Source organism: Apis dorsata, unplaced genomic scaffold (assembly GCF_000469605.1).
Source record: "Apis dorsata unplaced genomic scaffold, Apis dorsata 1.3 scaffold_19, whole genome shotgun sequence".
Lineage (NCBI taxonomy): Eukaryota > Metazoa > Arthropoda > Insecta > Hymenoptera > Apidae > Apis > Apis dorsata.
Window position 1 is genome coordinate 602,011 of NW_006263321.1, and position 22,245 is coordinate 624,255.

At 23.4% G+C, this 22,245-nt stretch overlaps 6 protein-coding genes across 11 annotated transcripts in view; 4 read left to right on the plus strand and 2 right to left on the minus strand.

Moving 5' to 3' along the window:
• LOC102678011 (histone-lysine N-methyltransferase E(z)) overlaps nt 1-2,453 on the plus strand; it is a 3,886-nt gene extending 1,433 nt beyond the window's left edge. The window contains exons 5-12 of one of the 3 annotated variants that reach the window (XM_006607836.2): nt 120-143; nt 426-526; nt 601-778; nt 863-1,237; nt 1,322-1,612; nt 1,718-1,900; nt 1,970-2,135; nt 2,222-2,453. In XM_006607836.2, coding sequence (XP_006607899.1) covers nt 120-143; nt 426-526; nt 601-778; nt 863-1,237; nt 1,322-1,612; nt 1,718-1,900; nt 1,970-2,135; nt 2,222-2,282 — 1,379 coding nt within the window. In that variant the 3' untranslated portion in view covers nt 2,283-2,453. The remainder of the gene's footprint in view (nt 1-119; nt 144-425; nt 527-600; nt 779-862; nt 1,238-1,321; nt 1,613-1,717; nt 1,901-1,969; nt 2,136-2,221) is intronic. The other 2 variants (XM_031509595.1, XM_006607837.2) reach the window with 2 other exon arrangements.
• A 548-nt stretch (nt 2,454-3,001) lies between these two features.
• On the plus strand, nt 3,002-10,643 carry LOC102677870 (adenylate cyclase type 2). 2 transcript variants are annotated; one of them, XM_031509590.1, is made up of 19 exons: nt 3,002-3,329; nt 4,371-4,537; nt 4,824-5,153; nt 5,238-5,432; nt 5,527-5,633; nt 5,709-5,820; nt 5,937-6,064; nt 6,140-6,298; nt 6,395-6,527; nt 6,710-6,777; nt 7,130-7,235; nt 7,418-7,482; nt 8,178-8,348; nt 8,494-8,731; nt 8,831-8,994; nt 9,348-9,510; nt 9,627-9,878; nt 10,013-10,130; nt 10,376-10,643. In XM_031509590.1, exons 1-19 carry the CDS (start codon nt 3,317-3,319, stop codon nt 10,639-10,641), a joined length of 2,955 nt encoding a protein of 984 aa, XP_031365450.1. In that variant the 5' UTR covers nt 3,002-3,316; the 3' UTR covers nt 10,642-10,643. The 2 variants fall into 2 exon arrangements, with proteins under 2 accessions (XP_031365450.1, XP_006607898.1); XM_006607835.2 differs by having other exon boundaries at nt 3,317-3,329; nt 9,270-9,510.
• Nucleotides 10,644-10,818: 175 nt separating this feature from the next.
• On the minus strand, nt 10,819-14,334 carry LOC102678328 (chitooligosaccharidolytic beta-N-acetylglucosaminidase). Its single transcript, XM_006607839.2, has 6 exons — nt 14,174-14,334; nt 12,973-13,378; nt 12,144-12,590; nt 11,537-12,048; nt 11,294-11,424; nt 10,819-11,094 (listed from the first exon to the last, which is right to left on the minus strand). Exons 1-6 carry the CDS (start codon nt 14,242-14,244, stop codon nt 10,862-10,864), a joined length of 1,800 nt encoding a protein of 599 aa, XP_006607902.1. The 5' UTR covers nt 14,245-14,334; the 3' UTR covers nt 10,819-10,861.
• A 211-nt stretch (nt 14,335-14,545) lies between these two features.
• Nucleotides 14,546-15,569, minus strand: LOC102678479 (mediator of RNA polymerase II transcription subunit 10). The gene is made up of 3 exons (XM_006607840.2): nt 15,425-15,569; nt 15,002-15,085; nt 14,546-14,943 (listed from the first exon to the last, which is right to left on the minus strand). The coding sequence occupies exons 1-3, from the start codon at nt 15,544-15,546 to the stop codon at nt 14,754-14,756; spliced, it is 396 nt and encodes a 131-aa protein (XP_006607903.1). The 5' UTR covers nt 15,547-15,569; the 3' UTR covers nt 14,546-14,753.
• A 355-nt stretch (nt 15,570-15,924) lies between these two features.
• LOC102678604 (epimerase family protein SDR39U1) lies at nt 15,925-17,616 on the plus strand. The gene is made up of 6 exons (XM_006607841.2): nt 15,925-16,057; nt 16,155-16,261; nt 16,368-16,638; nt 16,745-17,010; nt 17,082-17,195; nt 17,263-17,616. Exons 1-6 carry the CDS (start codon nt 16,033-16,035, stop codon nt 17,371-17,373), a joined length of 894 nt encoding a protein of 297 aa, XP_006607904.1. The 5' UTR covers nt 15,925-16,032; the 3' UTR covers nt 17,374-17,616.
• A 454-nt stretch (nt 17,617-18,070) lies between these two features.
• Nucleotides 18,071-20,726, plus strand: LOC102678739 (autophagy-related protein 101). 3 transcript variants are annotated; one of them, XM_031509652.1, is made up of 3 exons: nt 18,071-18,839; nt 19,168-19,302; nt 19,420-20,726. In XM_031509652.1, the coding sequence occupies exons 2-3, from the start codon at nt 19,176-19,178 to the stop codon at nt 19,830-19,832; spliced, it is 540 nt and encodes a 179-aa protein (XP_031365512.1). In that variant the 5' UTR covers nt 18,071-18,839; nt 19,168-19,175; the 3' UTR covers nt 19,833-20,726. The 3 variants fall into 3 exon arrangements, with proteins under 3 accessions (XP_031365512.1, XP_031365510.1, XP_006607905.1); XM_031509650.1 differs by having other exon boundaries at nt 18,073-18,526; nt 18,684-18,839; nt 19,168-20,726; XM_006607842.2 differs by having other exon boundaries at nt 18,073-18,839; nt 19,168-20,726.
• The last annotated feature ends 1,519 nt before the right edge of the window (nt 20,727-22,245 follow it).

Here is a 22,245-nt window from a genome sequence, read left to right on the forward strand (position 1 = left end):
TCTCTTAAATTAGTTATATTAATTTAATTATAAAAATCAATACTGAGATACAACTTAATGGCCATACACCATGCTATATCCGTTAATTGCGATTATTTATGATTCCTGATTTATTGTAGCAGCCAGGGGAGCGTCGCCGTCAGGTAAAGAATAACACTGCATACAAACGATCGCATTTAAACGAAGCTTCTTTTTTTTTCTGTTTTTTTCAACTTTTTTTTTATTTTTTTTTTTTTTTTTTTTTTTTTTTTTTTTTTTTTTTTTTTTTTTTTTTTTTTTATTTAGCATGGAGATGCCATCAAGGATACATCTGCAATCATATTTCGTTCATCGTTCGACGCTGTGTCCACATACTAAATTCTATTTCATTCATGATATTTTTCTTAAGGAATAATTTTATATTAAATTTACATTGTTACTTATAGGTCTTCAAGTTTGTCATCCAGGACCAAATTTACAAAAACGAAAGGGACCTGATTTAAAACCTTTTGCTGAACCATGCGGAACAGAATGTTATATGCACTTGGTAAAAACAAAAATATTAATAACAATGTTCCAAAAAATACATAAATAAAAATGCAAATAAATCTTTTTGAATAGGAAGGAATGAAAGAAAAACTTGCCGCTCAAGCGGCTGATATAAAGGACGAAGAAAGCGATGAAAAACGTGGAGGACCTAGAAAAGTGCGAAAACAAGCAAGTGTAGATTCTGGAAATGAAGCAAGTAGCGAAGATAGCAATGATAGCAATAAATATAGTCAAGGAGGCGGTTGTCAAGGTAATACAGAATATTTAATTTTCTCCGGATTAGCTATTTCGCACTTATCAATCGAAATTCTGATAGAGTATATTATCACATTAGATTTTAAACAAAATGTCAACAAAGAAACAAAATCCGAAGAATCTATGGAAGATCAAGCACAACCAGAAAATCAAGCGCCGTTTACGCTTTTGGGTCTCGATAAACGAATAAAGACAGAAAGCGAACCATCATGGACAGGTTCGGAACAAAGTCTATTTCGAGCTCTTCATAAGGCTTTTCCTGGTAATCCATGTGCATTAGCACAGATTATGTTGACTAAAACATGTCAGGAAGTATATCAATTTGCACAAAAAGAAGCATCAGATATTCCAGCAGTAGAAAATTTGAAGGACTTTACACCACCACGAAAGAAAAAAAAGAAACATCGTCTTTGGTCAATGCATTGTAGAAAAATACAGCTGAAAAAAGATTCTGGTGAATATTTTAAAATAAATAATATTAATTTATTTTTTTATTCATAATTTACATTATTTTTTTATTATTTTCTTTGCTTTTAAGGCGCCAATCATGTCCATAATTTTGCACCATGCGATCATCCGGGAAGACAATGCGATAATTCATGCCCATGTATACAAGCTCAAAACTTCTGTGAGAAGTTTTGCCAGTGTAGTAGCGAATGTCAAAATCGTTTTCCAGGGTGTAGGTGCAAAGCCCAATGTAATACGAAACAATGTCCTTGTTACCTAGCTGTAAGAGAATGCGATCCAGATTTATGTCAGACATGTGGTGCAGATCAGTTTCAAATTACCAAAATATCTTGCAAAAACGTTAGCGTTCAACGAGGTCTTCGTAAGTATTTTTTTAAGTTTTTTTTAAGCAATAATCTTTTAAATTGCAACATTCTAATCGCAATTTTAACCATGTGATTGTTTATAATTATAATTATAATTTCAGATAAACATCTTTTAATGGCACCATCCGACGTAGCTGGTTGGGGAATATTTCTTAAAGAATCTGCAGCAAAAAATGAATTTATATCAGAATATTGTGGTGAAATTATAAGTCAAGATGAAGCTGACAGACGAGGAAAAGTATATGATAAATATATGTGTAGTTTTCTCTTTAATCTTAATAATGGTAAGAAGTACTATAGTTTTCTTAATAATGTTTGGAAAATCAAATTTTTAATTATTTTTCCATTTTTAGATTTTGTCGTGGATGCTACTCGAAAAGGAAATAAAATAAGATTTGCCAATCATTCAATAAATCCTAATTGTTATGCGAAAGTAATGATGGTAAATGGTGATCATAGAATAGGTATTTTTGCAAAAAGAGCTATTCAACCTGGCGAGGAATTATTTTTTGATTATAGGTAAAATTATAGTAAAATTATTAATATTACTACTATATTATGATTTCCATATGTGTTATATTTATATATCTCTTTTCTTCTTGTAGATACGGACCAACAGAACAATTAAAATTTGTGGGTATTGAACGTGAAATGGAATTTTTATAATATGAATATGAAAGGAATCATACATAATAATGAATAAATGAGTAAAGCGAAAAAAATAGATAAATAACAGAAAAAGAAATATAAAAAAATACAAATGAAATATTTCCCATATTGGGTACCTGATATGAATTCATTGAACCAATGTTAAAAAAAAAAAAAAGAAAGAAAAAATGAAATTAATAATATTCTATCATATTTTTTATTTCTTAATAATAAATAACATAAAGTCAATCAATAAATTATATATTTTAAAAGATTTAACATTTATGATGTTGTTCGCGTAATCGATCCTTTTCATTTAATTTAATTGTATCCAAAAATTAAAAATGATTTAAGTACATATATAATATTACAGTAGATATTTTTATTTAGTTTTACAATAAAAATTTCAATTTTACATTAATTAATTAAAAAAAAATATTTTAGCAAAATATAATATATCTGTGTTTTAATTAAAAATATATGCTAAGTCGAATTAGTACAGAAAAATTTTAAGATAAACTTATAATTAGTTTATAATTGAATCACTAGTAGTAATCTTCGCATTTAAAAGATAATATGCAATAAATAATTGTGTGCATATCTTTAAAATATCATTGTGATCATGCATCTTACTTACAAGTAATAATAAAATATTTCACATTCCAGAACGAATTAATAAATAAATTTTATTATAAATATAAATAAACATGATAGTAATAAAATATCAATTGAACTTAATTTACCTGTCTTTCTCTTTTTCTGTTCCTATTTCTCTTCTTCCTTTTCTCCCCACTATAATGATCAAGAATCCAAAAGAGTAAAATCTCTATAAAGCAAAATTTAGAACTTCGAACATATTGTGTATGTATTTTTGTGATGTGTTTTATGATTGTTCAATTAATCGAATCAACGCTGAAAAGCAAAATCAAGTTGTGCGCAATTGATCGATTAAAGATCGAAAAACAAACGGAATATCGAATAATCAATTACAAGATATCGATTAGTCGAAACGATTAAAACAGAAAAGAAGAGTGGAATATTTTGCCAGTATTATGACAGAAAAAGGTAATAATAAGAATTTATGTGATATTATATTCTTAAAAAATAGATACATATAAATAATATAAATTATTTTTTAATAAAATAAGGATAAAAAGTTAATAAGAAGTATATTATATCATAACATTAACCAAATTTATTTTATTACTTTATCTTTATATTTTCTCAAAATAATAAAAAAAAGAAATCGAATCTATTAATATATCATAAAACGATAGAATTTTGAATTGATTGAAATTCATCAAAATTAGTATTATAATTTATAACAAATAATATTAAGCATATATATATGTATATATAAATTTTTTTATGCAAATCTACATGATATTACTGATTAATATAAATATAATCTATCTATTTTCGATTATGATATTTTGATTATCGTGCTCAGAAAATAATAAAATAATAAAATTATTTAAATAAAATTTGAATTTTACTCTAAAAAAGATCTCTTCTACGTTGAAATTACGCATAGTTGAAGAAAGTCAAATAAATTTCTGACGAGTTAGATCAAAAATAACTCGTACTGGTAATCAGCCAACTCCTCAAGCTAATAAGTATAAAGAATTATAAACTTGTTGATATAATTTACAAACAAATCTATGATTTTAGTTAGCTTTATAATTAAATTATGATAAAAAAGTTTTTAGAAACTTAAGCAATTCTTTTTATTTTAATGGCAGATGCAATTAAGAATTATGGAACATGCAATAAGTGCATGCATCGGTCAAATAATATATTTTATTAAATCTTATTATAACATAATTATATAATAAATATCATAAATTTTAATATTATTCTTATGTTATTATAATTTTGTTAACAAATCTTTATTATTTATTATTATACATATATATATGTATATTTATATACGATACGTTATATACATGATATTATTTTCGATGTATACAATTATATTTTCTCATCAATAAAAATTAAAAAAATTAATCGATGACGATATTAAATTATATTATTTTTTTTTTATTATCTTTTTATTTAATCATCTTATCTTATAATCAATATATATAATATATGCACATGTTTTAGAAAATTTACAGAAACATGATACCAGAGAAATCGGCGTTGAAGAATTTAATCAACTGCGAAGCAAATATGAAGGAAAATTGACAGCTTCCCTCTATACCGGTATCCTATTTGTCACTGTCATTGCATTGATTTTTGTTGTAGGAATTCTTTATATTAATAATTATCAGGTAAATTTAGTGTAGTTATATATAAATAAAGTGATTTTCAGTTTAATTTTTTATGTTAACAACTATCAGATAAATTTAATACATTCTAATCAAATTGTTTACAAATTAATAATTTATTATAACTTTTATTATATGATCGTTCATTTAAAAATAAATATTATATTATATGAAAAATACAATTTCATTTCAAATGGAAATAATCAATATAATAATTAGTATAATTATAATATTAATTTAATAATTAAATTAATGTAATATTAATTTCAAAATATCAATATTTTTACAGGATTTATCTCAAATTATTGTTCCTGTGACAACTTTAATGATATTATTACTCATATCATTGAGTTTATTATTAATAACGCAACTACCATCGACTTTAACGTCCGCTAAAGCTAGACTTTTTATAGGTTTTGTTGCATCAGGTATTTTAGGTATTGGAACTTTAATCATTCGTGCTTCAGTACCTTTGTTTATCACAATTCACGCGATGATCGCTGTATTACCAAGAGATACACGACAGACACCAACAATTCTTGCAATTACATTAATTATTATTCATTTAAGTATACGATTTATTTTTCTCGATCATTCAAGCTATTATCAAATAGTTCAGGTAAATATATATATATGTATTTTATTTCGGTAAATTTATTTGTCTTCACTATTTATTCGATCTTTTTCCTTCTCGTTAATTTAGACATGTAGCGAGATTATCTTTTTGTTCACTGCAATTTTATCCGGTTCATATTATAGTATATTAACTGCAAAAGCACATAATAGAACCTTTTCTAGAACAAAAACGGTCATTGAATCCAGAATAAAATTAGAATGTGAAAGAGAACAACAAGAACAATTATTATTAAGTGTTATTCCGGCTTACATCGCAGCTGAGGTAAGATTTGCATTTTCTTCCGGTAATGATTATAATTGATTAATCAAATCATTCAAATATTATTATGCCATACTATTAAATAAAATTGAGACAGGTGAAAAGAGGTATTATGTTGAAAATGGCAAATGCATGTCAAGAAGTTAGTAATCATAAGCAAACTAGATTCTATGAAATGTATGTGCAACGGCATAATAATGTTAGGTAAGCTAAAAAATAAAACAAACTATTATTAATAAATGAAAATATAGACAAAAACAATAATGATATTCCTTTCAGTATTCTTTATGCAGATATTGTGAATTTTACACCGCTTTCAGAACAATTATCAGCCTCAAGTCTAGTAAAAATATTAAATGAATTATTCGGAAGATTCGATCAAATTGCTCAGGTAAAATTTTTCATATAGAATATTAGTTTATGTTTTCTACAAAATATGCTAATTCTATAATTTAATATTTTTTAAGTTGTGTATAAATATATAAAAATTTAAATATGGATTTTTAGGATAATCAATGCATGAGAATTAAAATTTTGGGTGATTGTTACTATTGTGTTTCGGGATTACCCATTTCTCGACCAAATCATGCGTATAATTGTGTGACTATGGGATTACAAATGATAGACGCTATTAAGTAAGGGGAAAAAAAAGCTAATTTTTTTTTTTTTTTTTTTGAATTGTTGAAATGAATAAATACGGTTGTTTTTAGATTTGTTCGCGAAGCAACAGGATTTAATGTGGACATGCGAATAGGAATACACACTGGAAACGTACTATGTGGTGTACTTGGTTTACGAAAATGGCAATTCGATGTTTGGAGCGATGATGTTACATTAGCAAATCATATGGAAAGTGGTGGTTTACCAGGGTAATTTATTACATAATATGCTATCACAGTGATTATATTATATTAATTGTTAGAATAGCCAATGCTCTGTTTCGAATAGATTTTTTTTTCTTCAAGGAGAGTACATATAACTAAAGCTACTTTACTTCAACTTGGAAATCGTTTCGAAGTCGAACCTGGTAATGGAGGATCTCGAGAAGTCTATCTTGCTCAACATAATATTGAAACTTTCCTGATAGTACCACCAGAGGTGAGATTAAATCCTTTTCTCTTATTGATATATATGTATTAAAAGTAAAAACATTTACATTAAATAGACATTAAATAGACAATTATTCGATTAATATATAATTATAATTTGATTGTATGAATTAATTTTATTTTAATAAAATTAGTTTTAATAATTTTTCTGTTATTATATTACCAATCAAGAAAACCAATCAAGAAAATCGTATGAACGATAATGGTGAACATATTCGAACTGTCTCCATACCATCAAGGTGAACATGGCTCATCGTTCAATTTCGATATTTCCGCTCTATTAACGTATCCAAACTGCCTACAATATCATCTCTTCGCGTTTAATTTTCGCTTTAAATGTAATTATTACTTTTTAACCCTTTTGCTTATATAAACATATCATAATAGAATCAACTTTTAAAATTATTAGCATGTCCTATCTTCTTCATTATTTTTACTTTAATTAAATTAATTTTAAAAACAATTTTCTCATATTTTTTCTTTTGCTATTTCTTTAATTATAATATGAATAAAAAGAAAATAAAAAAATAAAGCAAAAAAGAAAACATTAACAGCGTGTTTAAAATAATTTATAACTTTGTTTTTTAACAGATCAAGACCAAGTAGTAAAATGACGAAATATTTTGAAAGTTGGGGTGCAGATAAACCTTTCGCTAATATTGCAGAGGCTACACTTGCTAAAAATATTGGACTAACGGTAAATCAATTAAATATTTAATTATCATTCAATTTATTGTCTTTATTAATTGATAAAAAAAATATTATTTCTTAATGATATAAATGAGAAATATTATTAAAACAAAAATTTAAAAATAAAAATAAATAACAAATAGCAATAATTCGGTGTTTATATTTTCTACATATTTTTTTTGATTTCAGAGTATTGCCATGATTGAATCAAATCTTTTAATAAACAGTAATTCTAATTGTTTCATCAATATGAAGTGAGTTATCTTTTTTCTTTTTTTTATAAATTTTTTTCTCAGTTTTTAGAAATTTCATATACAATACACATATATACATATATATCCTATACATATATAATGCTCCGAAAATGTGAGAACATCGATTAACTGAAAATTCATAATCTCAAACAAATATAATTTTTTTTTAATAAAAAAATATTATTTTATTTTATAGTATCAATAGATTTTTTCTATACATTGCTTATTGTTTTTGATGTTTTTGATTAGTGGCATATATACCAGAATTGGCCGTTGAAACAATAACTAGTTAAAAATCGAATAAGTAATTATTCATTAAAATGCTTATTATAATATTAGAATAATATTTATATTATAGCTATTACAATTAATCCTTCGTATAATTCTTCGTATAACTTCGATTATTTGACACTAAAGTTATTTGCATTTTATTCGATGATTTGAATATTAAATTATTAAAGTAACTTATTTTTCAACTTCAACTATTAAATTTTGTTCATTTATGTATACAACACTACCATCGAAATTTGATTAATTTAACACACTGATTGGCTACTATTTTTTGTTAATAATTCGTTAACAAAACTGTAAAGTTTTTGCAAAGAAAAATATTGTTTGAAAGAATATTCAGTTAAATAGTATTTCCATTTTTTTGAGACATTCTATATTAACATATGATTATTCGAATGTAACAGACAACGATATCAAGGCAATGAAGGAATGTCATCCGTTACTTATCGATTTAATGATCAAGATCAAGAATTTCAATATCGTCAACAGATTGATGAACAATATCCATGGTATCTTCTCGCTTCAACTACCATATATATTATGATTTTTGGCATTCAAATTATGTATTTACCAAGGCAAGCATGCATTAATCAGCTAATTTATCATATAATTTTAGTTCGATTACTAAAAAAATTTAATATCTAATAATCTAAAATCTAAAATGAGTTACATATATTATATTATACTATAACATATATTATATTATAACATTTTTTACAGGAGTATCATAGTTTACAGTTGCTTTTTTCCTGTTTTATCATTTTTGTTTATCTTTTCCGTATTATCTTGGTTTAACATTAAGATCAAAAATAACAATATCTGGAATTGGTTATCTTTGAACAGAGAAATCAGGATAATAGTATATTTAATAACGGTGTTTTTAACGATTACATCATCTATTCTTAGTTTATTATTGAATGATATTGTACAAATAAACAAATACGATATTATCGTATCAGTACGTATTAACATCTATTAAATACATATGAATATTATATAATACAAAAATGTATAATTTTATACAAAGGAATAATATAAAGGAATAATATTTTTTTAGTTATACGTATATACTGCGGTAATGTCTCTGGTTATAGGTTGGACGCATTTACGCATTGATTTTCTAATAAAATTCTGTATAATGTTTATCTCAATAGCAATAATCGTGGTTGCATTTTCACAAGCACCAATCGCTCAATTATACCATATGATTGATGTCATCGAGTAAGTAAAAATCAACAAATAAATAATAAGATAATTTTATTGTTTATATGTTTATTGTTTATACTTTTATCTATATAATTATAAATTCATGTTTTATAATCGATTCCATATTTATTTTTATTTAATTTTTATCTTGTCTACTTATTTCTAAAAAATCTTCTTTAAAATATTTGTCTTAAAGAATAATTTTCTTTAAGCATTTATTTTTTTTAGAAATATATTTTTAAATAATATTGAATTTTTTAAATTATTTCTTATTAAATATTATTTCACAGATATTATCGCATTCATTATTTATTTCAAATTGGTTGTTTGCTCTTACTTGTTTGCCTTGTGCTTCATGTTTTGGATAGACAAATTGAATATACTTCAAGAACAGATTTTTTATGGGAAAATAAATTAAAAATAGAACAAGATGAAGTTGAAACTATGAGAGGTATTAACAAAATTCTTCTCGAAAACATACTACCTGCTCATGTAGCAGAACATTTTTTAACAAACGTTCGAGCAATTCAGGTGAATATATATATTTGAATATGTATTTGAATATGTATTTTATATTTGAATATGTATTCAAAGCGAACATAAAAATTGTTTGAAAATTTTTTTTATACTTTTGAATTTTTTTATAGGATCTTTATCATGAAAGATACAGTAGTATTGCCGTTATGTTTGCATCCATTCCGAATTACAAGGAATTTTATGATGAAACGGATATAAATAAACAGGGATTGGAATGTTTAAGACTTCTAAACGAAATTATATGTGATTTTGATAAATTATTGCTTAAACCAAAATTTTCTGGAATCGAAAAGATTAAAACTATTGGAAGTACTTATATGTTAGCCTCTGGTCTTAGTCCAGGAAAAAATACTGATGAAAAGGTAAAAATATATTTTAATTCATTCACATACGTATATACTATTCTGTTATTAAAACAATATAATATTAACATTATATTTTAAACTTTCAATTAAACTTTTTCTCAAAACTATGAATTTTATTTCTTAATTTTCAGGAACTCTTAAAACAAGAAAATCATAATATAATTATTCTTATTGAATTTGCTCTCGCTTTGATGACAATTTTAGATCAAATTAACAAGGAATCTTTTCAAAAATTTAAGTTAAGAATAGGTGAGTTTTTTTAAAAAATAAATATAAAACTGTATTATTCTATAATAATATTAATTTTTTGTTAAATATATTAAGCAAAGATTTAGAGAATAATTTATAGTGACATAAATAAAAAAAATTTATTAACAAATTTATTAATATAAAGTAATAATAATAAAATATAGAATTTTTCTTAAAGTAGAAAAAAGGAAAATAAGATTATATTATTTATATATACACTAGATTATATAACAAAATTTTTTAAGGTTTAAATCACGGACCTGTAATAGCAGGTGTTGTTGGAGCACAAAAACCTCAATATGACATTTGGGGTAATACCGTAAACGTAGCATCAAGAATGGATAGTTGCGGAGAAATGGGTAAAGTTCAAGTTACCGAAGACACAGCCAAAATTCTGATCGCGGCTGGTTATGAGTTAATATGCCGAGGGCCTACATATGTCAAAGGAAAGGGAACTTTAATAACTTATTTTGTAAAAACACCGTTTGATGAAAAAGAAGAAAATTCTTAAATTCTTAGAAGAAAATTCTTAGAAAAGTAAAAATATAAAGAAAATAAAAAAATATAAAGGAAAAATAGTTAATTTATAACAAAGATTAATCTATAAAATCATAATATTTAAATTGATAAATGTTTAACTGATAAAAGTAGATAGAAAGAAAAAAAGAGAAAGAAAGAAAGAAAAAAAAAAATAATCATTATTATTTATTCGTTACTTTTCTAAAGATAAATTATGCATAACAATGGCCTTGATTTTGTAAACACCATTCAGGTTGTAAGCTTTCTGCATTGATTCCTCTTTTTACAAATCGTTCTCTATGCCTAAGCATTCTATGTTCCGCATGAATCCAAGCTGAATTTGGTTCCGACCACAATCTCTCGGCAAGTGCCGCGGATCTAGGCCAAATTTTCGCATCGACTGATGCACTATCAACTTGTTCTGACCAAAGAGCTGCTTCACTTCCTATTATAATATAAAGATATGTACAATAAATTATAAAATTATTTATACCACTATTAATTATCAATTTCAAACAATTACTATTTTTTTATAAGTTTCATAATCTTTCTTTATTAACCAATTTTTAAATCTCAAAAAAAATTTAATCAAATATTGTAGATAAAACATTGCAATTTTCATTTCAACATAAAAAAATATTCACCTAATATTAAATTTTTTTTATTTTCCAAATGTTGCAATTTTATTATTTTTAAAGGAGAATTTTCATAAATAATTTGCCATCCTTTGTAAGGAGAACACCAATTATTACCTTCACCTACCCAGGCTGAAAAACTAAAAAAAGCAATATAAAAGAAATAAAAATATGGACAGAGATAAAATCGAATATTAATTATAAACATTATTTTTTTTTAATTTTTTAATTTAAAAATATTTATTCACTTACCCACAATCTAAATACAGAGCGTCATAATTAGAAATAATTATTTTAAAATTATTTTGCAACAATCTATTAATAACAGAATCATTTTTGGTTGTCCAAACTTGAATTATATATTTTGAGGGATCTAAATATTTAATATTTTCTTCATTTGTTAAACCACTAGTCCACAAAATAACAGGTATCTCTTTTCCATTATTAGCAATTTTTAATTTATCAATTGCTTTTTCTTGAAAATAATGCCAAAGCTTATAGAAACTTGATTCTGATAGATCCCAATGTTTAACAGTTTGCATCCAATTTGTAATAGAAATCGAAGACCTCCAACAATTTATATTTACTTCATCTCCACCCATATGAAACAAATCTGGTTGAAAATCCAACATTATATCTTTATATATTCCTTCGAGAATTTCATACACTTTATCATTAGCTGGATTTAATTGACCACAAGGAGGTTCAACGCAATAATTTTTCCATGGTTCCGCTTTAAAGCAAACGATTGTATCGTTTCCGATCTAAAAATGAGATAAAATCATGCAATTAAATTTTTTTTTTTATAAAATTATACGAAAGGAACAAAAATAAAAAAGTCAAAAAAAATTAATTTTACCCATTGCCAACCTTCTCCTACATGAGCAGGGGCATCAAATTCCGGCAATATTCTAATGCCACGAATAAGACCATATTCAATGATTTCTTTCACATCATTTTCATCATAAATCTTTTCAGGCGAATAAGAACCAAATTTCGAAAAATTCGGCCATGTTTTGCTAACATAAGGAAAACTGTGAGAATCAGTGATGTGCCAATGTAAAGTATTTAACTTTGACATGGCCATGCCATCAATTGTTCGTAATATTGTTGCTTTGTCAATAAAATTTCTACTGGTATCTAATAACACACCACGATAAGGATATACAGGTCCATCAATAATTGATATTTCATTAGGAATTTGAATTTCATTTCTTAAATCGTCAAAAACAATCATTTGACTTAATGTTTCTAAAGCATGTCTTGCACCGAAATATGATTTCGCCGTAATAGTTGCTTCCAATAGCTATGTAGGATAAGAATAAAAAAAGAAACTAATTATCGAAATCATTCAATTATTTCATTACTTATAAAATATTGATATTTATGCTTAGATAGAATATATATATAATAAATATTTTCTTTCATTAAATATAAAATTTTAATAATTCAAATTTTTCAACGAACAAAATCTAAAACCTGTTTTAAAATGTCAAAGTTCCTTCATACATAAGCAAATATTATTAATATGTAGAAAAAATATTTTCGATCTTTTTTCTTTTTCATCATCTTTACTATCCTACTTTTTTCTATTTTTTTGTGTATAAAAATGTGAATTCCATTTTTTTTTATTTATATTAAAAGAAAAAAGGACAAAAAAAATTTTATGTAAGTATTAATACACTCACCATTTCATCTATTTGTATTACACTTAAATTGTAACTTTCGTCCGTATCCAAAGTCAATTTAATATTATTTATTTCTTCGTAGCCCACGCATCGAATAAGCATACTCATTCCACCATTTTTTGCTAATTTACCGCTATTTTTCACATTATTTTTTAATAAAAATATATTTTTTTCGAGTAGATATCTAATTTGTGTTCCATTTTGTAAATCTACTAATAAAATTTTATTAGGATCAAGTTGAACCATATATTTACTTAAAGATAAATGACCAGTTGGTTTTGGCCATAGGGAACTTGATGCATCACAAAATAATTCACATACTTCCAATGAAGTAGGTGTAATTACTTCTTTTGTAATTAATTCTTTTTTACAAAAACCATCCTCACATTTATAATGCCATGGAAAACTGTAGAAAAAATTAATCTAATTTTATCTTTTTTTTCCTTTTTGCATTATTCTTTGTTTTAAAATACATAAATAAAATATTTTTTTTATTATTAATTATAACATATAAGAAAAAGAACAAAATGAAACAAAAAAAAACAAAAAAAATTATATATTTATAAATGAAAATATATATATATATATAACAATTAATTAATAATATGAATTGATTAATAATTTTTAAATTAATTAAAAAATTAATACGATTTTAAACATTGTTATATTTTTTTTATATTTACTTTTATTTTATCTTTCAATATTATTAACGACTTACGACATATACATATATAACTAAATGTATAGATGCTATGTATGCTTTGATATATACTATACTGCCTATGTACTATACCTGTTGCTTTCACTACAGACTGCAAAAATTAAAATGGAACAAAACTCTTTTTCTTTCTTTACACTTAATTTTTATGCATTCAATATATTTTTTTATTTTATTCACTTATGATTTCTAGTGATAATTATGGAATCATGTTTAAAATTTTATGTATACACAATTGTATAAATATCATATCGATATGTATATACATTTATAAATATGAGAAATTTTGATTATAGATATATTTTGACATGTTTAAAAAGTAAAATAATAAAGTCTAAAAAATTTTATGAAATTTATAAAATTTTTTAAATAATAAAAAATGCATTAGTTGTTATATGCTATGCATTAACAAAGTTATTAGAAATAAATAAAGTTATTTATAAATTTTATTTCGAAAATATAAAAAAATAATATAAAACTTACCTATAGAATTTTTCAACATTTTCATTTGTTTTGACTTGAACAACAAAAATAATAAGTAACAAAATAATCATATTAATACTTCGTAAGTTTTATCCGAACACAGATTCGTCTTTCGAATGACTAAATACGATTTCGTTCGAATGATTTTATTTGCTCCGTGACGCAAACCAAATCCATTTTGATTGGATAAAATATTTTCAAAGTGGGATCAATATTTTCTTTTTAATCAATTAATCATAAATCATATAATATATTATCAATCAAAACAGAATTAAAATAAATAATTTTATCTATATCTTTTAATCTTTTAAATCTTTTATAATATATTATTTTAAAATAAATAACATTATAAAATATCATTGACTTAATATAATCATATTTTATTGCATAATTTAAATTACAATTTATATTACAATTATATTACAATAATGTATGTTCATAGGACATATATTGTAGGACACATATAATAAAAATTTGTTTGTTTGTTTAATAAATATTTATTATATAAGTGATTAAAATACAATAAAAAAATTAACAAAAAAATATTGCATTGATTTAGATAATTCACTTTATATTCAGTTCATTCATCTCCACGTATTGCTCTATATTTTGCTAATTCTTGTGGAAAAACTCTAGTTAATTCTACAAGCATATTTGCTTTAAATTTCCTATAAGCATCGATTTTTCCTTTTACTTGTTCATTTTTAGTTAATGCTTTTTCTATACAATCCTTAGTATATAATTGTGGATTTCTTCCTTGATCAATGTAACTAAAATCACATATAACATATAAATTTTTGTTTACATTCTTAATTTTAAAATACTTACTCGAAAACTTCCAAAGGTACATGAACATCTTGAACTTGAGATTTAAGTTTATCTATTTCTTGTAAGCCATTTACTAAACCTTGACTAAAATATTTATTATTAATAATTATTATATATTTAGGTATAAAAATATATAAATTTGTATAATATAATATGAATATATATTGAATATTTCAAGAAATTTTAATATAATTTAAATTTTAATCATAACTAATCATACTTTATGATACTTAAGTTTTTATAAATTCTATTTAATCATGAAAAATTGTCAATCTTAATAAAATATTTTTTTACAAATAATAACAATTTAAAATAATTGTAATTAAATTTTCTTTAATACGAATAAATGAAAATTTTATGAAATAATATTAAATATTTATTTAATAAAAAAAATTATAGAAAGATTCAACATACATTACTCACATTTTTTGATTCAATACATTTTGTCCTTGAGGTTGAAAATCACTCACTATAATACGTATTTGTCTAACATTTTCAATAAAAAGCTCTAACTGTGTTTCCAAATTTTCTAACGCGGACGCCATTTTTCATATTTCTTATACAAGTGTTTTATATATATATATATGTATATAAGCATATGCGCACGTTATATTTTACATTCTGCGCATATATGATATGCACATATATTTATATGAAAAAATATTATTTACATTTATATTCTATAATATAACTTACATCTTATAAATTGTGTAATTTATTTTCTTTATATTTGAATAATATATCTTTTATGACATAAATACGTAAAATTAAGTATAAAATTATATAAAATAATGTTATTTATAGTATATGAATAAAAATAGTATAATTCATCGAAAATATAAATATACCTTTAATACCTTATTTTATATATATATGTGTGTATATAAAAAAAATTTCTGATTTGAATTTACTTAGTAATCGATGATAATTTAATAAAGTTAGTTACTGTATCAAATAATTTCTACAAATACAATACATAATATATACATTTCTAGGAACTATCTATTTTCTAATATATTTTTACAATAAAAATGGCGCTAAAACACGTAGTTATAGGCAAGTTTTTTTTCTCATTCGACAAACTTAAGATAAATTTTCGAAATAACATTGACTAATAGGTTATATTACGGATGAGGTTATGTAATTGTCTCAGGTGGTGGTACAGGTTTTATCGGAACACAAATAATAAATTCATTGTGTCATAAAGGTGCTTCTTATACATGTATTTCTCGCATGCCTGGGCCTAATCGAATTTCATGGGTAAGAAAAATTGAATAATTATAATCATCTAATATTTGATCAATGATATTATGTAATTTTTATTATTATGTAAAATGTAATTTTTATTATTATGTAAAATTTGTAGCATGATTTGGAATGTTATGGTTTACCTGAAAATACTACTGCTGTAATCAATGTTGCTGGTCAGAATATACTTGATCCAAAACAGCGATGGTCAGAAGGATTTAAACAAAATGTTATAAATAGCAGAGTAGAAACAACAAAATCTTTAGCTAAAGCTATTACAAATACTAAAGCTAATGTTTTTATAACAATTTCTGGAGTATCATATTATAAACCAAATGATACAGAATATACAGAAGAAAATAAATGTGAAAAATATGATTTCCTATCAGGTATTTTTAATTTTATTGATATTAATTTTTTCATAAATATTAATTTTTAATACCATAAAATTTTTCATGCACATTAATATATGTTATTTATATTAAAATGTATCAGAACTTTGTCACAACTGGGAAGCAGCTGCACAACTTCCAAAAGATAGCAATATTAGACAAGTTACAATTAGATCAGGAGTTGTATTAGGAAGAAATGGTGGTATGATCAAACAAATATATTTACCATTTTTTTTTGGATTGGGTGGTCCTATTGATAATGGAAAACAATATATGCCATGGATACATATAACAGATTTGGTCAATTTGTTTCTATTTTCTATTGAAAATAAAAATGTACATGGTATATTAAATGGTGTTGCTCCACAAGTAATTAAATTAAATATAGATATTGGAATGGATATAAATTAAATATAATTAATAAAAATTATCATTTATAGATTGTAACAAATACAGACTTTACTAAGGCATTTGCATCTGTAATGCGAAGACCTGCATTTATTCCTGTACCACGAATAGTCTTGAATATTATTTTTAATGAAGAACGTGCAAAAGTTAGTTTAACTTTAATTGTTATTTTATTGTTGTTAATAAATGCATAAATAATTGATTTTTTTTCAGATTATGCTAGAAGGACAAAAAGTTATACCAAAACGTGTTAATGAATTAGGATTTCAATATAAATATCCTGATATTAATTCTGCCTGTGTTGAATTAATTAAAAATAAATAAATAATAATATGTATATATTTTTAAAACTAACAGTATATTTAGATTATATTAATTTATATGTTTGCATTATTATATAAAAAATACTATATAAAAAATAATTTATTTATTTCTTTATGTTACAATTTTATATACTTGAATTTCTTTAAAAAGAGAAAATACATCCATTTTAACAAAAATTTTAATGTATTTAATGTCAGTAATTTTCATTGTAATATATATATGAATTATATATTATTTCAATATATAATATATTTCTTCAACCATATGCTTTGATAATAATTTTCATTTTTATAATATAAATAAAGATAATAAAAAACATTATTCAAATATATTTAAACTAAATATGAATTTATAAAATTAAATATAATTACATTTTTTATTGTATAAATTTAATTATATAATAAATCTTTTTGTGCATTAAATTCTTTTATAATTAAAATTATAATTTAAAATTTTATAATCAAAAATATATTCTTATAATGCATTTTATGTTCTAAAAAATCAATTACATATTTTTTAAATATTTTCATTATTGCGATTTTTTTAGTAACTAACTTATTGTTAACAGAATATTTATTTACTTAAAATTATTATTTACTCTATTTATTTATATGAAGATTAAAATTATAAAATTAATTGTTGAAATAAATTTTAAAATATTTAAAATATCAATAATAGAATCGAATAGTAAAATTGAAGAAAACATAAAATGGCGCGATGCTGTGAGGACAGCTGTTATTCATTTAGAAGAGAAAACAGAAATAATTTTATTTAAACCAAGAGATTTTACGTGATTTTGTGTGTAAAAATTTTGTTATCGAAAGATTTAAAAATAAATCATATCTTATGAAAAATAAAAAGAAAAAGTTAAAAATATAATAATCATTTAACTTAAATGATAAAACAATTTGTACAACGATGACAATGGTAGTAGATACAATAATTTGATGGAGGTGGTTGTGCGAACATCGGAGAAAAAGACTTACAGAAATTTTTTATAAGAATAGTGATTTCATTAATTTTAACATAAATTAAATCTAATTAATATTAATAATAATGACTTGAAATTAATTTTTTTTAATGTATTTATCAGAAGAAGTGAGAATACTTAGACAACGAGAGAAAAGAAAGAAAAATACAAACAGAGAAGTAAGTTAAAGTTGTCTTAAAAAATATAAGCAACGCTTATTTCTTGAATTTATAAAAATAAGAATAAAATAAAGCAGCAAGAAAATTATATTCATAAATTTTAACTCCCTTTCGATGCATCCACATATATATCGAATATTTCGTTTTTGAAATTTTCAAAGCTAGAAGGACTTACTTCCATGTATTTTCACAACGGTTATTTGATTGTATTTTCAAAGTATCAGATAATTTTCTGCGATTAAAAGATGACCAAATATCGTCCAGTATCACAGCAAGTCTCCAGTGATAATCATCATTTTTACCACTGCTTTTACGAGGTTAGAATTAAAATCGATGCAATTATATTTCGTTTATTTTTATCCATATCTTTTTTATGCTACATATTTGAAAATATATAATTAATTTTATATTTATCTAAGCAAAGTTTTAATATAACTCATATGATTTCATTTGTTTTTGTTCAATCAACAGTTTATAATGAATTAATATACACTCTTAATTAAATATAATATATAATATAATATAATATATAAATATATTAAAAATATTATGGTAATTTTATATAATTTATTTGTTTTGTATAATTTTATTTTATTTATTAAACAATTTATAAAAATTTCTATAACATTCCTCTTTGTTACATAGGAATCACTATGAATGCCAGAACTCAACTATTTGAATTAAGTATGGAGGGCAGACAAGTGGATGAAGCAGTAGCAAGTATCTTCCACAGTGTTCTTTTCCATCGAAGTCTTGGTAAATTTAAATACAAGCAAGAAGGTAGTTATTCAGTGGGTACTGTGGGATACCAAGATGTTGACTGTGATTTTATTGACTTTACTTATGTCTGTTGTTCATCTGTGCATCTGGATCAAACTTTAAAACGTGAAATATCAGGTTTTTCTGAAGCTTTGCGTTCTACTGATAGTCCAGGTTCTGGCCAAATATCTTTGGAATTCTTTCAAAAGAAAAAAAATCGTTGGCCCTTCCAACCAGAATGCATACCTTGGGAAGTATGGACAGTAAGATTGGAACTTATTAAATTAGCAACAGAACATGAGAGACAAATATGCAGAGAAAAAGTTGGAGATTTATTAACAGATAAGATTCTTTATATAACAGAAGTAATGAATCGACATGACTATCTACCTAAAATGCCAAATCAAGCTGAATTGGATTTGATTTTTGATACATCATATCCTGATATACAACCTTATCTATTTAAATTATCATTTACAACTTCTAGCCCATCAAGTACAACAATGGGTAATACAATGAAAAAATTAATCAAAGAAACATTATCCATTTAGTTGTTTATTAATTTTTATGAGAATTTTTTTAGTAATGTATATATAATCCAAATTCATTTTTGGTTAACATTGTAAACTTTTCTTTGCTAACAAAAAAATTATTTTGATTATATCAAATTTTGCGTTATATACGCATCGAATTTTCATATTCTTTTAGTCTCTTTTACTTATATAAACATTTACTGTGTTATATGTTTTTATATATATTCACTTGCATAGAACTTGCATAAAGGACTTGAAGTCCAGGAAAAAACAAAGTTAATTATATATAATATTTATAATAAAGTGGGACAAAGAATTAAATCCCACATATCAAAATGTCATTTCTGACTAATCTATGCAAATTTTATGCAAATAATATTTGTCAGAAAGAAAAAAAACAAGCTGATGTGTATATGTATATATATATACATATGAATGTATATATATATGAATATACATATATGAATATGTATAGATATACATACATATATGTAACATACACATATACAATATATATGTATATATATATATAATTGTATAAATCTAAAATATTTGTAAAATTTCTATAGTACAAAGGAACCAATTGTGTATAGCAATTACTGTTTTGCGTATATACTATTCCAAGAATATCGTCCACTGTATAAGTCTTCTAGGTAATCAGTTATACATTAAATATCAAATATTATATTTCTTTATCATTTTGAATTTTAATTCGTTAATATTCTGGATATCGTTAATAGCGAAATGATATCTCGTTATTAATAGAGTGAAATATAACATTCTTTGTTTTATTTTTCTTTAAAATTTTTTCAATAGTAACAAAGATATACGGCTATTGTAAGAACATAGAGTAGTGTAATGTGTTTATTTAACAAAATGAAATTTAAAAGTTAATAAATTTGTCTTAACATATAAAGCTGTTATTTCTTTCTTTCTCTCGCTCTCTCGCTTTTTCTCTCTCTTTCTTTCTCTTTTTCTTTTTTTCTGATTTTTTTGATGTTTAAAAAATTTTATATATATGTTTAAAAATGTTTAATATATGGCTGGAACCTAGACTTATTATTGTAAAATAAATTTATAGTACAAATGCTTATTTCTATGTTTGTTATTCATATATTTAATGTAAATGAAAATATGTATTTATGCGAATGCAAAATTAATTTAAAAGAACTTTCATTGTTTACTTTTGTTAGAACATCTTTGTTAAAAAAATAACTTATAAATGATTTTAACTATTTAGTATTAAACAATTAAGTATTTCATAAAAATGTAGAGAGATGGGAAAAAACAAAAGAAATAATGAAATAGTGATGATCATAATAATAATAATAATAATAATAATAATAATAATAATAATAACAACAACAATAATAATAAGAGAAGAGTTGAAAGATTCCAAAAATATCAAGTATATTTGAATGTTAAACAATAATATTAACTTTTGTTTTAAAATGAAGGTTGTTATTTGAAGAAGGCTTTAAAAAATAATAGGAAGTGTGTCAAATTGACATAGATTATTTATGATATATAAATATATAGATATATAAATATTATGTAATAGTTTAGATTAAATTTTTTTGAAAGATTATGTTTTCATATGACAATTTTTTGTATTAAAAATAAAAATAAGTAAAAAATTTTAACTTTAAAATCTCAAAAATTTTTAATTTATTTTTTAAATTATTTTTAAATTTATTTGATAATATGCAATAATAAATATTATTATCTTTGCTTTGAAATATGTGAAATTATAATTAAATGCGTATTCGATAAAAAAAGAAAAAAATATAAAAATTTAACCAAAGAATGCCTATACCCAATAAGAATGTATAAAAAATTTAATAGAAAAGAAAAATTGCGAATAAAATAATTTTTTGATATTTTTTAACATGTTCATTAATTTTATAAACATTAGAAAATATTCGAAAATTATAATTGATACTCATGAAATTTCTTTATTTATAATTTTACCAATATGTTAAGAATCAACACATTCTTTTAAACATGAATGTCTCAAATTATATCTAAAAAGACAAAGATACAGATGGTAATGTGGACGCCTGCGCAAGAAAACGGCGGCTTGTCTAGTTAGGTTTTGCTAACAATTTTCCATTTTCAGTTATCGATGGAAAAGGCCGGCCGTCGCTTCGAAAGCGCTTTATCGTTGGAAATAATAACACATTAAAAAGTGTGATATGGCGTTTCTATTTATATAAAAAAATTAATATAAAAAACATTGAATTCAATTGTTATAAAAAAATATAACAAAATTGAAAATTATTTGCCAAATAATAGATACATAAAAACAATTACAAGAATTCTGTGCTAAGTGATTTATAAAATTATGTTTTTCATTCAATGCGATATGCAACGATGATAGCCGACGTACCCTTCATCGTTGTCAAATTCTTCGATCGATACACTAAAACAT